The sequence below is a fragment of the Cynocephalus volans genome, chromosome 17 (genome assembly GCF_027409185.1).
Source record: "Cynocephalus volans isolate mCynVol1 chromosome 17, mCynVol1.pri, whole genome shotgun sequence".
NCBI lineage: Eukaryota > Metazoa > Chordata > Mammalia > Dermoptera > Cynocephalidae > Cynocephalus > Cynocephalus volans.
The window spans coordinates 12,096,154-12,113,464 of record NC_084476.1 but is presented as its reverse complement, the minus strand read 5'-3'; the positions used below and the strand labels follow the sequence as shown (position 1 = coordinate 12,113,464).

Below are 17,311 nucleotides of genomic sequence, written 5' to 3'. Positions count from 1 at the left end.
GCAGGTCGTGTGCAAGTAGCTTCGTCTTATCTGCCCAATAAGCTCCAGGGAGGGCCCGGCCCGCTTGGTTCTCGAGAAATACCCGTCCCGGCAGCCACCCCGGGTCTGGAGGGCCCCTCCGCGCCTCTCCTAGGGCGGCGCCTGCGTCCTCCCGACACGGCCGACGGCGGCGGCGGAGCGGAGCGGTTGGCCCCGAGGCTCTTCCGGGGCCCGGGGGGCGGGGCGGGGCGGAGCCACGGCCCGGGACTGAGTTAAGCCGCAGCAGGTAACGTGTCGGGCTGGGGGTCTCCAGGCCGGGGGTGTCTAGCGCGGTCCCGGGCAGGGGCGGCCGCATCATTTGGGTCCGAGGTGGTAAGGGCCGGGGAGAGCTCCCTGGGACTCCGGCCTGGCCACGTTGACCGAAAGGAACCAGTCTGTTCTCTGCCCTGCAGAGCTGCCACGCGGGGAGGACCCTGGGATGAGGGGGTCCCCGCCCCCGCAAAGCGCACCCCACTGAGCTCTAGACTTCGGGGATGGCGGTCAGTGGCTAGGCCGCAGGTGGGATTTATCCATTCATCTGTCCGTTAATCCGTTTTCTTTCTTCATTCACAAATCTCTCACTCGCTTCTACTCTATGTCTGGCCCATCGGTAGGTTCTCTGGGTGAATCTGACAGACCCAGCACTCCAGGGATTTAGTCTAGTGGAATCTAGAATCTAGTCTAGACACTATTAAATAGATAATAACACTCAAAGTGTTTCCTGCAATGATGGTGGCTTAGTAGATACCTTCAGAGCCCAGAGGGAGAAGAAAGTGGCAGGTAGGTGGAGCAGCACAGCCTGCAAGTTATGAAAGGCACTGCCGTGCTGGAGGAACAGTAAAAAGCCCAATACTGCAAGACATTGTGGAGGTGAGTTACAGAAAAGTTGACACCAGAAGGCCTTGCCTTCTATGCCATGCTGAGGCCGAGATTTACCTAAGAGTTCAGTATTTCCCAGCCTCTTTAAATGTTTTATCTTTCAATAAACATAAACATTTTATGACCTCTGAAATTTTCATATATACTTCTCCCCCGTGAGAATCACAGAAAACTTTAGCGGAAAAACTTCTATAGCTGTGTTGAGAAAGCTGTGTTATATTTGCCTCCATATTTTTAAAGAGGAGAGTGACCTGATTTGTTCTGTGTTCCAGGAAAAAGATGATCAGAAATATCTAAAAAGTGCCTTTTTTTTCTTATGCATAGGATACCATGAAGCAGCTGCCAGTGTTGGAGCCTGGAGACAAGCCCAGGAAAGCAACATGGTCTGTAAGAAAGGGATCAAACACAGAAAAACATGAGTTTTTGTTTCATTTATAAGTAGTTTACTAACACATTTGATCATCAACAAAGAAGGGTAGAGATGAAACTGTCTGCAGTTTCTAGTAATTAGACTCAAACTGTCTGAGAAGGTCTTCAGAGGAAAGATAGGGGGCAATAATTATCACAGAACAGATGTTGATTTTATTAAAATCTGTTTACCAGGAAGAGTAAGACACTGACCATCTGGCATTCTCAGCTCCAGTGTTGTGTCTTCCCCTGAGCTGTGACTCATTTTTAAAACTTTTAAGGAATTGAACTTGGATTAAACTGGCTTCACTGCTTCTTGGCAGCCCCTTCAACCAACTCTTCATTCAACAACTCACACTGGCCTTACAGGGGCAGCTTCTGTGTATATAAGTGCTGTAGGTACAAAGGTAAATAGTCTGAGTTGCAGGTGCACCTGCAGACTAAGCAGGTGATGATGATGAAGCCTGATCATTGCTGAGGTAGGGCTTGCAGAAGGCTACAGAGAAGTGGCAATGTTTCCACAGGACCTTGAAGGAGAGCCTCCAGTCTGGCTTCCCTGCATCCATCTTGCTGTATACCTAACATACATTCATTGTGGTATTTGCCCAGATCATTCGTACTCATACTTCAGATTTGAGTTCAAAATAGTGCTTCTTCAGAGAGTCTCCTCTGACCACTTCATTCCCCACCTCTCCTTACAGAGTAAGGCCCTCCTATGATATGTTCTCATACTATGTATCTATATGCATCCTGTACGCCTTTATACAACAATTGAAATGAAATAGATATTTGTGAAATTGCTTAACATTTCTCTTCCCAATTATTCTGTAAGGGCTATGAAGGCAAGGACTTTTTTGTCTAATTCGCCATCTATTTGGATGGCTGTGTGCTCTTGGGAAAGTCATTTAACCCTTCTAAGCCCCAGTTTCTCAGTTGTAAAACTCAAATGATGATAATGGCACTAATCCTCAAAGGGGTTTTGTGCAGATTAAGTGAAGCCAGGGTTGTAACATGGTTAGCAGCATGCCCAGTACATCATTAGTAATAATTCACGTGGCAGTGAAGTATGTGAATCTGAACATCAGAAGAGAGATCTGAATAAGAAACAGAGATTTAAGGGCCGGCCTGTGGCTCACTCGGGAGAGTGCGGTGCTGATAACACCAAGGCCACGGGTTTGGATCCTATATAGGGATGGCTGATTGGCTCACTGGCTGAGCTTGGTGCTGACAACACCAAGCCAAGGGTTAAAATCCCCTTACCCGTCATCTTTTTTTTTAAAAAAAAGAGAGATTTAGAAACCACTGATGAATATATAGATGGGTGATAATTGAAGTGATCAATACAGATAAAATTAATCAGGTGAGCAAACATGGACTGAGAGAAGAGAATCCCAAGGATACTGAGAGTTAGGAGGAGGCTAGCAGGAAAGGAGTTGGAGAAGGAAACAGAGAGAGCAGCCAGAAAGGTGGGTAGAGAACCAAAAGGGAGGGACGGGGAAGCAGGTTAGGAGAAAGGTACAAGAAGGAGGGAGGGGTCAGTACCAAATACCAGGGAGGTCAAGAAAGACATGGCCTGAAAAGCAGCTACAGAATTTTCTTTTCCAGCCAGGAAGCTTGAAGTGTTTTTCCAATCAGCATTCAGAATAACTCTGGAGAATAGAATGACTGGATCCTCTATTTGATTTTTCAGAGTGTTAGCTTTGGCTTCCAGGTTGAGCTTTGTGAGTAATCTGGAAAGGCTCCTATGATCAATAAATTCTGTAGAATATTTCCTGATGGGGAGGCTTTGCTAGCTAGTAGCAAGAGCCTTGGGCTGTAGGTTCCTATATGATTGCTCATAAAGCTCTAGCCAACATTTACTCAGTTCTTCCCTGCACTGTTATGAGGCTTTGTCTTAGTCCTCACAGTTACTTTCAAGGTAAGAACTATTGCTCTTCTCATTTTACAAATGAGGAGACTAAAGTTCAGAAAGGCTAAGTGACTCCCAAAAGGTTACACATCTATAAGTACCTGAGCTGGAAATTGAACCAGGCCTGCCTGCATTCACAAACCATGTTCCTAACCACCATCCTGTAACATACCAGTGAACATTTCTGGATGTCAGTTTCCCTGTCTACCAGGTGGGGACAATTACTAGCCTAGTGCATCCCTATTAGATTACTGTGAGATGAAAGTAGTGACAAAATTGAAAAGCCAAAGACTGTGTGCAAAGAGAAGGTACTATTATTAATCAGGGAAGAGCTGCTTTGCTGGATATAATTTAAAGTGTCTGTGTATATATAAGACCCTTCATTTTGGTGCATGTTTCCTGAGGAATGGAAAGGACACACTACTGCATTTATTCTCTGCTCAGGCCTCTTGAATACATCCTCCCTTTGGCAGGTACACCTTGACTTCCCTTGGAGATAGCCCCTGTGCTCGAGTTGGCCACAGCTGCTCATATCTACCCCCTGTTGGTGACTCCAAGAGAGGGAAGATCTTCATTGTTGGGGGAGCAAACCCAAACAGAAGCTTCTCAGATGTGCACACCATGGATCTGGGTAAGACCAGCAGCTGCAGAGCACATTCCCTGTGGCCAGAGAGCAGGGCTTTGTGCTGCCAGCCATGAGCAGAGCATTCCTAAGAACATCAGTTCAGACCAGACAGCAGGGTTTTCCTCTAAAAAAGTGAATATCACTGAGAGGTCCATAAGGTCTCAGCAGACCCCTAGCACACATCTACCTGACCAATACCTCCTTGTTTTGGGGGAAAGAGCCTTTATGGAACCCTGGCCATCCAGCCATTCGTTCATCAAATACTTCTCTAGTAGACATCGTTGACTCCTATCTCTTTGAGATAAGGGCAAGCCTGTGGCTCACTTGGGATAGTGTAGTGCCGATAACACCAAGCCCAAGGGTTTGGATCCCTCTATAGGGATGGCCAGTTAGCTCACTTGGGAGAGCGTGGTGCTGACAACACCAAGTCAAGGGTTAAGATCCCCTCACTGGTCATCTTTAAATAAATAAATAAATAAATAAAAGATAATACAAATCTTTCAGTGGACTTTTTGAAGACTGTTCATCTGATGGCAGTCCCATAAGATTATAAAAGAGCTGAAAAATTCCTTTTATATGTTTGATATGTTTAGATACACAAATACCATTGTGTTACAGTTGCCTACAGTATTCAGTACAGTAACATATCGTACAGGTTTGTAGCCTAGAAGCCATAGGCTATACCACATAGCCTAGGTATGTAGCAGTCCAGACCATCTAGTTTTGTGTAAGTGCACTTTGTGATGTTCACACAATGACGAAATAGCCTAAGAATGCATTTCTCAGAACGTGTCCCCATCATTAAGTGACACATGACTATATCTCTTATCCTCATCCATGTCTGTCCATTTCCAATACTACTAGTGTAATCCAAGCCACTATTTTTCTCTAGCTAGACTGTCACAATAGCCTCTTCACTTGTCTCTCTGCTTCCAAGTTTACCCACTGTACAGTGCACTTTCTATACCTAGCCAGAGAACATTGTCTAAAATACAAATTTAACCATGTCACTCCCCGCGTTTCAAGCCTTTCCCAATCTCATTTCTTGGCTCTCCCCAACCCACGTTTTCTGCATTGAATATCCTTTAGTTCCTTGAACATATCTTAAATTTTCTGGCCTGCAAGCCTTTGCACATACTGTTCCCTCTACTTGAATGGCTTTTTCCTTTCCTTATCATCTGGCTACTCTTCATCTTTCAGATCCCATATTAAATGTCACTTCTGTCAGGAAGCTTTCCATGATACCTCTGGACTATTTTTGGCACCACACCCCTACATGTCCATAGTATCATGTACTCTCCCATCCTTATCCCTGTATTCTTATCCCATCCTTTACATCCCTTATCACATGTGATTGCTTTTTGTCTGTCTTCCCCCCATGTCTATCTTCCCCCCAAGAGTATAAGCTCCTTGGAAATGGGAAATGTGGTTATTTTGCTCATCATCATACCCAACAGTGCCTAACACAGAATATGTTCTTTATAAGTATTTGAATGAATGAATGAGCAAGTGACCACCGTAGACCCTATACAAGGGCAGATGTTGAAAACTGGTGACCCTCATATGTGTTTTGTTAGGTCCATGTAACATTGCCTTTATTGTTTTGTTTTATTTTATTTTATTTTGGTGGCTGGCCACGATAGGGATTCTTTATTGTTTTAATCTTAAGTTGTTTACAATCCAAATATGCAGGACTCTACATATAAAAAGGGAAATGGTTTGGCTTCTCCTGATAATTTTGGAAGGTCTGATATCAGTAGGCCTGCATTTCTACATGGCAACATTTAGTGGGAGCTGAGTTTCCACCTATTAATGGGGCTCTCATTCTCCAGTTTGCCATAGTCCACACTACTCCTGTCTAGGCATTTGAATTTCTACTCCCTGCACTAGAAAATCAAAGTTAAATTAAATCTCTTTTAGCCCTCAAGGTGCTTACTGTCTAGTTAAGTTACTTCTTTATTGCAGCCTATTACTAGCTTTGTGACCCTGGCTCAATCATCTAAACCATCTGGACTTCAGTGTCCTGTAAGATGGGGATAAAAACTTGCTTCACTGTGTAAGTGGTTTGCTAGCTAAAATGACTAAATAGGTTAAGTATTATTTTTCTGTGAACTTTTTTAGCACAGATCATTTAGTTGCAGGTAACAGAAACCCACATAAGCCAGTAAAAAAAAAAAAAAAGATGGATTTACTTAAACAGATACAGAGTGTTTTGCAGAATCCAAGGGCAGGAGTACAGCCCAGCCTCATAAGAGAGTGGAAGCAGTGGATCTAACTGGCACATTTTGGGTCATGTGGTTACCTCTGACCCAATCAGCTAAGGCTAGAAAGTCGGTGTTGTAGTACAAACATGTCATCTGGGATCTACCCCTGTGGTTGGGAGAATGGGGGCGGCTTCCATTGAAGAGGTTTTATAGACTAGGCAGACAGTCCCCAAAATGTCTACTTTAGAACATTTTGGAGGCTGACCACATTGCCTTCTGGTGATGTGATGGTTGTTCATTAATGCTTTTGTCCCTCTTCTCCTCCATACCCTCCCAAACTTTGTCAACCAGTATGAACAGTTGACAGCCCCAATCTAGGAACTGGGTAAAATGTTTTCTAGGCACACACCAGTGGGATTTAGCCACCTCAGAGGGCCTCTTGCCCCGGTATGAGCATGCCAGCTTCGTCCCCTCCTGCACACCTGACAGTATCTGGGTATTTGGAGGAGCCAGCCAGTCAGGAAATCGAAATTGTCTACAAGTCCTGAATCCTGGTAAGTAGCCAAAGGTTATAAATCCAATAACAGTTCCAGTACATTTGGATTGTACTGATTTAACTTTGCTTATCTCATACAAGGTAGGAATTTTAATTTCTAGCAGAATTTGAAAATAACAGAACTATATTTTGTTTTTTCTGGTAACATCTTCAGTTATCAACTCCTTAAGTGTCAAAGCTGGAAGAGACTTCAAAGAACAGGTATGCCAAGTAGGCAACTTAGGTCTTTCAGTGGAGAAGTGACTTTCCTGAAGTCACCACGGAGTCAGTGACTGAGCCAGGCTAAAATCCAAGTCACCTTGATCAGTGTTTCTCCAATGGGGGTAATTGTGCCCCCCAGGGGACATTTGGCAAGGTCTGGAAACATGTTTGGTTATCACAACTGGGGGTGGGGTATCCTACTGGTGTCTAATGGGTGGAGGCCAGAGACACTGCTTGACATCCTGCAATGCACAGAATAGCCCCCACATTAAAGAATTAACTGGTCTAAAATGTCAATAGTGCCAAAGTTAAGAAACCCTGACCTAGATCCTCCTAGTAGGTTTCTTTTAGTCAATAGTGCAAAGTTCCTAACTGGTCTCACTGATGGTTTTATCATAGAGGAAGCAGCTTGGGAACATCACTAACGAGAGGAGGTTGCTAACCATTTGTGGGAGGTGGACTTGTCTTTTTATCATTTTAAAAGAATTTTGTTTTTGCCTCTCTTTATAAATATTATATACATTCATTATAAAATATTTGAAAAATGTAAATAAGTGGACAGACATCATCCATAATCCTACTACATTAAGGCTATTAATAACATTTCTATGTACTTCCTTTCTGTCTTTTCTCTACATGTTTACAAACCTGAGATATACACTTTTGTACCTTTTTTCTTTTAATTTCATCGTCACTGCAGAAATGATTTCCTATTAACAACAATGCTTTGTTAACATCATTTTGAGGGCCGAGCCCGTGGCGCACTAGGGAGAGTGTGGCGCTGGGAGCGCAGCGACTCTTCCGCCGCGGGTTCGGATCCTATATAGGAATGGCCCGTGCACTCACTGGTTGAGTGCCGGTCACGAAAAAGACAAAAAAAAAACAAAAAAAAAAACATCATTTTGAGTGGATGTATAATACTCCATTTTATGGGGCAGGCTGGTTAGCTCAGGAGGGTGTGGTGCTGATAACACCAAGGTCAAGTGTTCAGGTCCCCATACTGGCCAGCTGCCAAAAATACTCCATTTTATGACAGTACTATAATTCCCCCATTTTTAAAACATTTAGGTTGTTTTCAGGTTTTTACCATTTTAAATAACAAAGCAGTGAACATCTTCATTCAGAAGTCATTGACTGGGCTGGCCCATGGCTCACTTGGGAGAGCGTGGTGCTGACAGCACCAAGTGAAGGGTTAAGACCCCTTACTGGTCATCTTGTAAAAAAAAAAAAAAAAAAAGAAGTCATTGATTGACTGTATTTCATATTATTTTCTTAGGATTCATGCCCAGAAATAAAAAGACTAAGTAAAACACTGTGAACCTTTTATTTATTTATTTTTGGGGGTGGCTGGCTGGTACAAGGATGAACCCTGAACCTTAGTGTTATCAGCACTATGCTCTAACCAACTGAGCTAACTGGCCAGCTCCCCTTTTTAAGGCTTTTGATACATACCATCAAATTTTTCTTCATAAAGATTTTTTAAATTTATCCTCTCTCCAGCTGTGTTTAATGGTGCTTGTTTCATTCCTGACCACCATTGAATTTACCAGTTTTATTGTTTTACTTTATTTATGTATTTTTTTGGCAGCTGGCCAGTATGGGGACCCAAAGCCTTGACTTTGGTGTTCTAGCACTGCATTCTACCCAACAGAGCTAACCAGCCAGCCCAAATTTATGAGTTTATTTATTTGGCTTTTTTTGGGGGGTGGGGGCAGCTGGCCCATACCAGGAAATTTATCAGTTTTAAACATTGCTAATTTGATAGGCAAGAAACTTGTATCTAGTTGTTTAAATATGTATTTTGTTAATCACTAGTGACTTGGACATTTTTCACATGTCAGTCAGCTCTTGCCCAGTTCCCTCTATCAACAATATATTTGCAGAGCAGTTGGTCAGAGTTCAGGAGACTGGACTGAATTTTCTTATGTGTCAAGTATTTAAGTTTCTTTGTAGCATTTAAAAAGTATCTTCTTATATATTGCATTAATTTGATTTATTTGTTAGGGTGTTTATTGCCTGTCTTCCCTCTTTCTCCCTGCTCTCTCTCTCTGGACTGTAAGTACCTTTGAAAGATTGTTCATTGTTGAATACCCGGAGTCCAGAACACAGTCTGAAATACAGTAGACACTCAGTAGACTGCTTGCCCCATTATCAAGCCAGTTTGCTTGGAATAGCGAGTACACTGTGGTGGTGAATAGCACAGATCAAGGTCTGTGCTTTGCTGTGCACTAACCATGACCTTGAGAAAGTGATTTAATTTCTTTCTGCCTCAGTTTTCTTTTCTGTCACATTGGGATAGTAATAGTTCCTACCTTGTTAATTTTGTCAAGGATTTAAATTAACTCAATTAACATAGTTAATACTCAACAATTGTTAATTGTTGTGGTTGACATAGTTATGGTTTGGCAGATGGAAATCAGCTCTGGAAACCTAGCCTTTTGATTTTCAATGATGGCATCCATTTAAATAAAATACAGTGAAAATTGGGAAAGCTCCTATCAAAGGAATTGATTTTCTATCATATTTTTTTTCTCTCCTGGAAAGTATAATTTAATACCATGCCCAAGAAATACGAAAAATATAAGTGAATCATTAGTTTCTTTTGTTACCAAGGCAAGTCCATCAAATGGCTTAGTACTCTTTTGTGATTATTTTTACTAATGTTTGACTGGCAGCAACACAACCCCAGAATTTTCTGACCTTGGAGGTGTGTGCCTTCTAACTACTCCTAAGACCCAAAAGCTCTCCAAGATGTGTAGCTATAGAGACAATTACATTTTGCTTTGGATATAGGATGAGACTTGTTCAGTCTCAAGTCCCACACCTATTGCAAATGCTTCATGTGTCATTTTGTATACTGAATGCAGACCTTTTACAAATGGCACAGAATTTCCCAGACAAGAAATACTTCTTGGTGTGTTGTGGTGGACCAAATGTGGGACTCTGCCAGATTGAGTTCAAACTCCTGCTCTGCTGCACACAAGTGCTGTGACCTAGGGGAAAGGATTTAAATTTTCTGACTTTCAGTTTCTTCATCTGCAAAGTGTTGATACTTTCTGCCCATCTTGCAAGGTTGAGTGAAGATGGTGTGGATGACAGAGTGCTTAAAGCAATGATTCTATGCAAGGAAGGTGCTCAATTAATGCATTGGTTTCTATAAATTTAATGCTTCATTCTGAAAAGAAATAAGCTTCTACATGCATCTGCCCAAGTGGTGAAATTTTATTCTCAAGTCAAAAGAGTGGAAAATACATAGACTTTGGTGTTATTGAAACAGAATTTAAATCCCAACTCAACCATTTACTAGCCTTGTCATCTTAAGCAAGTGGCTAAATCTGTCTCTGCTTCAATTCCCTTAGCTGTAAAATGGGGAAACTAATATTTATTTAGCACTTACTGTTTAGTAGGAACTATTATTACTGCTACTGAAACTGTAATAACAACATCTACTTTCTTTTTTTTTTTTCTTTTTTGTGACCGGCCGCACCTCGCTCACTGGAGCGTCCTGGCCATCCCTATATAGGATCCGAACCCGCGGCGGGAGCGCTGCTGCGCTCCCAGCGCCGCACTCTCTGAAGTGCGCCACGGGGTCAGCCCAACATCTACTTTCTTTTAATGGCCATATTTTCTGAGAAATTTGGCATATTTGGACTCTGGTATCTAGTGGGAATGAATTTTAGCAGATTTTGGGCTCCTCGGAATGTGTGCTGGGCAGGGTAGTTAGTAAAGGGGTAGAGGGTACAAAGAGGGTATTTGAAGGCCTCCCAAAACAAATTGCTTCATTCTTAATTGTATTTATGGCTTTTCAATCTTGAGAATATTGGTCTGTCTGAGCAAATTCTAAGTATCATCCTCAATCCTCTTTGACATTGGTGAGTATGAGATCCCTTCCTAAAACTATACTGTCCCCCTTGGGGATTGGGGTTTGGAAGGTGAACCTGCCCAGCCCCAGCACCAAAGTCACAGTCCTGAGGCTGGGTGTTTTAGGTGCCTGCTTTCTTTCTGAACCAGAAACCAGGATGTGGACCACACCAGAAGTGACCAGTCCCCCACCATCTCCAAGAACATTCCACACATCATCGGCAGCCATTGGAAACCAGCTATATGTCTTTGGGGGTGGAGAGAGAGGCACCCAGCCCGTGCAAGATGTGAAGCTGCATGTGTTTGACGCAAGTATGGACTGGCGGGCACCTTGGGGTTGCTGCTTACCTGGGCAGGGCCACCCTGGCCTGCACCTTAGTTGATGTAGGAAGCAGAGGTTATAAAATGAAACCCTGGGTAATTGTCTCACTTTTAGACCTCTTTGGTACATCTCTTAGCTAATATATTCTCCTCACAGCAAAATTTGCATTTAAAAAAGTATAAGTGATCCATTTTAAAAATTTAAACAGTACAATTTATAAAGTGAAAAAGTAAAAATTTCCTCTTTAGCCTTTCCTTTCCATTCCCCAGACAGAGGTAAACACTGTTAGCAGTTCCTAATGTCTGCTTCCAGACTTTCCTATGCATTTATAAATTATACATACATATGCCTATGTACATACATAAATTTTCTGTGAATTTTGAAATTATATAAAAACTTAGAAAACACATACATGGTATCAAATTATGAATACTGTTCTGCAGTTTAATTTTGGGGAGTAGGGGTAGATCTTGGCAGTTGAAGGTGTAAACTTCAAAGCTACATGATCTGGACCAAGGACCAGATCTCACTAAACACATACTTTCTGTGTTATTTTAGGCTAGTTACTTAATCTCTGTAGGCCTTGGTTTTTTGACTTGTAAAATAGAGATAATAGTGCTTACCACAAAGAGTTGTAAAAATTAAACAGGATAATGTGATATAGTGCACAGCCTTGCACATAGAAAGTACCTAATAAATATTAACTGTATTATTATTATTATTACTTCTTCATTTAATCACATATCATGGATGTCTTTCTAAATCAGTACCAGTATCCATGTAAAGCATATTTTTCTGTGGGTATCCTTTATTCATTCAGCCATTTTTCTGATTGACTTTTTGTTGATAGTGTTACAGTGGACATTTGCATATGTTAATCTTTGTATGTGCTATGAACAGTTATATGGAATAGATGCTGAGAAGTGGAATTACTGGGTCAAAACAGTATGAACATTTAAAATTGTGAGATCTCTAGCCAAATTGTCTAAGGAGCATTTACTTATATTTATTTCTCTTACTAGTGGGCATTTATGAATAACATTTTATAAATAACGTAACAAAAATACTTTTCATGTGTTTTTCATAGTAAAGGTGCAGGTTTTTTTGAGAAAATGCAATGAGTGGAATTTCAAACTTCAAAGTAAAATTGGGAGAATCAATACATCATAATATGACTTCTCTTTCCAGAAGTAATGGGCTTTGTGAGCCTTTTAAAGCAGTTTTTAAAAATTTGGGGCTGGCTGGTTAGCTCAGTTGGTTAGAGAGCAACCTTGTAACACCAACTTCAAGGGTTTGGATCACCATACCAGCCACCAAAAAAAAAATTTTTTTTTAATTTTTTAAATTTTTTTTTTTAAATACTCTTAGTTTTGAATATATAAGACTATGAGAAGGAAGAAAAATATGTAGATATGTGTGTATATTATAATACTATACTATCACCCCAAAATTACTATTAGCATCTCATTGTATTACCAGTCTTTTTTTAGTTCTTTTTTTTCCAGTCTTTTTTTTTAAATAGCGATAATTCTATATGTAATATTTGTATCCTGTATTTTTCACTTAAGCATTTCTGCATGCAATCACAAAGTCTTCACCAGCATTTTTAATAAAATGCATGGTATTTCATCATGTCTTTACCAGTAACTCAACATTCACCTGCTGATGGACACTTAGGCTATTTCCAATTCTTCTCTATTACAAATAATACTATGATGAACATAATTGTGCAAAAACCTTTTCAGATTATTTTAAATTATATTCCTTGAAACACTAGGGGCTCCATGAACAACCAGCAGGCATGTCATAAACAGTAATTCAAAGACAAATTGTTTGGCAGGCCCTTGTCCCAAGTAGTTTTTGCAGTACTCCTTAAAAACCTTTCTGGTATATTGAAATGATTAATTCATTTTTCAGAATTCTATATACGTACAGCTTTGAAGATACAAAGGGTTTCCTACAGTAAAACATATCAGCATTGTTCATGGATAATAACCATATTCATAACTCTCATGTACTGAGTACTTTCTCTGTGCCTGTGCTTTATGTACCTTATCTCACTTAATCCATAACTCAACCCTGAAAAGTAGGTATTATCAGGTATTGGCTTTATACAGCTATAGAAACTGCAGCTTAGGGAAGTAACTGGCACAAGGCCACACAGTTAGTGAAATAACTGGTTTTAACTCCAAATCCCATATTCTACCCATTATCTTATACTGCCATGTCAGAAGGCCCTACCTAATTTTTATTTAAAAGTAGTCTTTATCTCCACCCTTTCAGCAAATGAGTTAAGGATATGGTATTGAAAAAAGAATACTCTGAAGGCCTGTCACAGAAAAAAGCAGATTCATTCATTTTAACTTTGGGGTGGTTCTAGGTTCAAGCTTGAGGGGAGATCTTTTTAAATTCAAAGCAAGGAATGGCTTCCTAATGTCCTGTAGAAGGGGCACGTATGTTAGGTGGTGGGTTCTGCAGCTCTGGAAGTGTCCAGGCAGAGGCTGCACAGGCTATAGAGGGAGGGAGGCCTGGATTGGGCTGGTAAATTGGAGTGAATGACCTCAAGGTCCCTTCCAGCTTAGAACATCTTTGCTTTCTGGGAGGTGATAAAGAGATTTAGGTATATTTCTCACATTCTTGCTTCATAGCTTTGCCATTTGATGTCAGTGAATTTACTTTTCTAGAGACTCTGACCTGGTCACAGCCAGAAACACTTGGAAATCCTCCATCCCCCCGGCATGGTCATGTGATGGTGGCAGCAGGGACAAAGCTCTTCATCCATGGAGGCTTAGCAAGGGAAACATTCTATGACGATCTCCATTGCATTGATATAAGTAAGTAGGTGGAGGGCATGGGGGCTTGTCTGCTTAAATTTTTAAAAAATGTGCTTTGAGGGCCGAGCCTGTGGCGCACTCGGTAGAGTGCGGCGCTGGGAGCGCAGCGACGCTCCCGCCGCGGGTTCGGATCCTATATAGGAATGACCGGTGCACTCACTGGCTGAGTGCCTGTCACGAAAAACCAACAACAAAAAATAAAAATTAAAATTAAAAAAATTTAAAAAAAAAATAAAATAAAAAAAAAATAAAAAATGTGCTTTGAAAGAATATAGCCTTGCTCTTATGTGTGAGTAATTTGACCAGCTGGCAGAATCTTCACTGGATTCTGTCAAATGTGGCCTGAATGATAATAAATAATAATAACAATGAATGCAATTGTTTCCTGAGTGCCTACCATGTGCCCAGCCATTTATTATCTCTTATCTTCCCAACAACCCTGCTCTTTCATTACATTTTATTATGATTTGTGTTCCTCAACTGGATTTCTTTCAGGCATTAGCCATTAACCCATGAGGGGCCTGGATAATGTCTAGAGTGTGTCTGGAGGTGGGTGACCAAAACTGCACGCTTGTCATGCTAAACTGGGAGGAGGAAAGTTAGAGAGAACATGAGAATTGTCTTTAAGCATCTGAAGGGCTAACGTGCTCTGGAGAGCCTGGACTCATTCTGGCTCATTCCTTCAGGCATGAACTCTGTTAGGGCAGGGACGTCATGTCCTTTGTTCCCCGGTATATTTTCAGCACTTAGCACAGTGTCTGTCAGATAGTGGGTAATAGTGCATACCTGTTAATGAGTGGATGGATGAACAAATGAACATGTTCTGTGTTGCTCCAGATTGCAAGAATTGGAACAATAGGCAAAAGGCGTGGGAACTCCTTTGCAGTGTATCAGGCTACCTTGCCAAGCACTGAGTTCTCTGGCATGATGGCATCTGAGGGCAGGGACACTGGCTGGGATTGCTCCATTTGCTGGGATTTTGGCCAGACTGGGTGATTCTCCCTTCTTACCCTGAGATGCTGGGCCCCTGATGGAAACTATCTATCTTCACAGAAGCATTTGTTGAATGCAGTCAGATAGGTTTTTAATGATTATTTTTAAAAAGAAAGTTCTGGCTGGCCGGTTAGCTTGTTTGGGAGAACATGGTGCTGGTAACACCAAGGTCATAGATTTGGATCCCCATACTGGCCAGCCACCACCACCAACAACGAAAAATTTATTTTCTCTTGTACTGTGGAACTACTTCCTGGCTATTTCTCCTGCCTACCCAGGTGGTTCTGTGTACCTAAAATACAATGATTTCATGCCTCATTGGAATGCTTGTTTGAAAAGATGCAGATACCCCTGCAAAAAATTGGTTCGTAGTAAGTGCTGAGGCATTACGTTACATATGGAGGACACAGGCTTTGGAGCCAGACCTGAGTACAATTCTAGCTCTGCCACTTATAAGATGTAGGGTCTCAGATAAGTTTCTCTCCCTCTCTAATGCTGTTTTCTCATCTGTAGGAAGAAAGGGGGTAGGGAGACATAATAGCAATTTCATGGGGCTATTATGAGAGTGAAGTGAGCAAGATATTTAAAGTGTCTAGCTAGCACTCACAAAGCTGCTTCTTAAGGAACTTTTAGTATTTAAAACACGCATACGTGTATGTGCATATATATACTCACACAGGCACATATAACTTTACCTGCTTCTGGACAGTTAATGGTGAACAGTTAAAGGTGATGGACACCATAAAAAGTTGTATCACATTTCTCAGTGTGCTCCAAAGATCACCTACATCAGAGTCACCTGGGATGCTTGTTAAAACTCTAGGTCACTGAGCCCCTCCCTCCCTCCCTGGACTACCCAATCAGAGTTTCAAGCTTCCCCAGATAATTCTTATGCACACTAAACCTTGTTATATTATCTTTTAGAGCTCTTAGTGAATGACCTTCAGTGATTGGTTTGCGAACTGCTATAGATTTAGCTTATGATGTGCCAAAACACTTCCGTTCTCTTGGCAGGTGATATGAAGTGGCAGAAGCTAAGTCCCACTGGGGCTGCTCCTGAAGGCTGTGCTGCCCACTCAGCTGTGGCTGTGGGGAAACACTTGTACATCTTTGGTGGAATGACTCCCACTGGAGCACTAGACACAATGTACCAATATCAAATAGGTGAGCAGTGTCACTCCTGGTCTTTAAATAAATGTAAACATTCTTTGAAAAGTGGCACAGTACTTTAGTTTTTCAATTTGGTTTCTCTGTGTCTAAATCCAAAGAAATGGAAACTACACTTGTAGGAAACGACATCATTAAGGCAGTAACACCACCATAAGTTTTTTTCCCCTTTATTTCCTGTTTGTTAGGGCTCAGCTGATATAGTAAATCACTAAGCAGTTCCGGATATTTATTAACACAGAGCCTTTTTTTTTTCCTCCCTAACATAGAAAAGCAGCATTGGACCTTGCTTAAATTTGATACTTTCCTACCCCCTGGACGACTGGACCATTCCATGTGTATCATTCCATGGCCAGTGACATCTACTTCTGAGAAAGAAGATTCAAATTCTGTCACTCTAAACTGTGGAGCTGAGAAAGGGGATTCCACTGTCAATGGAGTGTCCCAAGGCGGTGACTCACATGAGGAAAGTCAGACTGACACATTGCTCTGTTTTGTGTTTGGTGGAATGAATACAGAAGGGGAAATCTATAATGATTGTATTGTGACTGTAGTTGACTAATAAAACCCACATTTGTATTACTTCAGAAAAGCAAAAACTTAACTGTTTTATACCTCCAAAGTATTTTTTGCACTATGTCTGTCTTGCTCTTATCCACTTGGGTAGTTGAAGAGGTGAACTGGATGGCCCAGTGCAAAACCCTCCAATATATAAAGGGTTTTACCAGTAATACAACTTAGGTAAGTGTGATTGGTTCTTATCAATACTAATCACAATATTGCAGAAGCATAAATGCTAGATACAACCTAAGCTATAGACATTAGAGTGGGCATTTACCAGTAGAAGTCTATCTTTAATATTTAGTAGCTACTCCTCAGAAAGAGGTGCAAACTGTTGGTACCTGGGAGAGAGAGCCGTTGGGGACAGGGATGAAGACTGGTCCTTGTACCCTCTAACTCCACTAGCCCAGTGCACACTGGACCATAGGTCAGTTTTAACATTGGTATTGGGCTTGACCTGCAGGCCTTTTGTGTTACACTCCAGGCCCACCCAAATGCTTTTCAGGACAGTGCGGCAGAGGATGGTGTCAGGCCCATTTTACCATCCTCAGCGAATTAACCTTTCAGCCAGTTGCCCATCTATAAAATACGTATCCTTGGACAGTATTGGATTTCACGTTAGCACCACACAGCCTGCCCTTTATTGATCATACTATTCACCTAGATCAACCCTTTCCTCAGGAAGCCAATCTAAGTAATTCTAAACCTGTCTTGACACAAACCACTGCCTTTGGCCCACAATCACCAAATGGGTAGACCCATCCTAGATCCTA

General features: G+C 41.5%; 1 protein-coding gene across 4 annotated transcripts; it reads left to right on the top strand.

Moving 5' to 3' along the window:
* The first annotated feature begins 235 nt into the window (after window positions 1–235).
* RABEPK (Rab9 effector protein with kelch motifs) lies at window positions 236–16,543 on the top strand. 4 transcript variants are annotated; one of them, XM_063082431.1, is made up of 8 exons: window positions 236–265; window positions 1,222–1,280; window positions 3,688–3,845; window positions 6,445–6,597; window positions 10,812–10,973; window positions 13,668–13,817; window positions 15,825–15,974; window positions 16,247–16,543. In XM_063082431.1, the coding sequence occupies exons 2-8, from the start codon at window positions 1,228–1,230 to the stop codon at window positions 16,537–16,539; spliced, it is 1,119 nt and encodes a 372-aa protein (XP_062938501.1). In that variant the 5' UTR covers window positions 236–265; window positions 1,222–1,227; the 3' UTR covers window positions 16,540–16,543. The 4 variants fall into 4 exon arrangements, with proteins under 4 accessions (XP_062938501.1, XP_062938504.1, XP_062938503.1 ...); XM_063082432.1 differs by lacking the exon at window positions 236–265 and adding an exon at window positions 781–888; XM_063082434.1 differs by lacking the exon at window positions 6,445–6,597.
* The last annotated feature ends 768 nt before the right edge of the window (window positions 16,544–17,311 follow it).

Bases quoted from the DNA above. Each gene is read 5' to 3' on its own strand.
- RABEPK (XM_063082431.1), top strand. From the start codon at position 1,228: ATGAAGCAGCTGCCAGTGTTGGAGCCTGGAGACAAGCCCAGGAAAGCA. The intron at 3,846-6,444 runs GTAAGACCAGCA...AATGTTTTCTAG, and splicing joins TGTGCACACCATGGATCTGG to GCACACACCAGTGGGATTTA. The intron at 15,975-16,246 runs GTGAGCAGTGTC...TCCCTAACATAG, and splicing joins AATGTACCAATATCAAATAG to AAAAGCAGCATTGGACCTTG.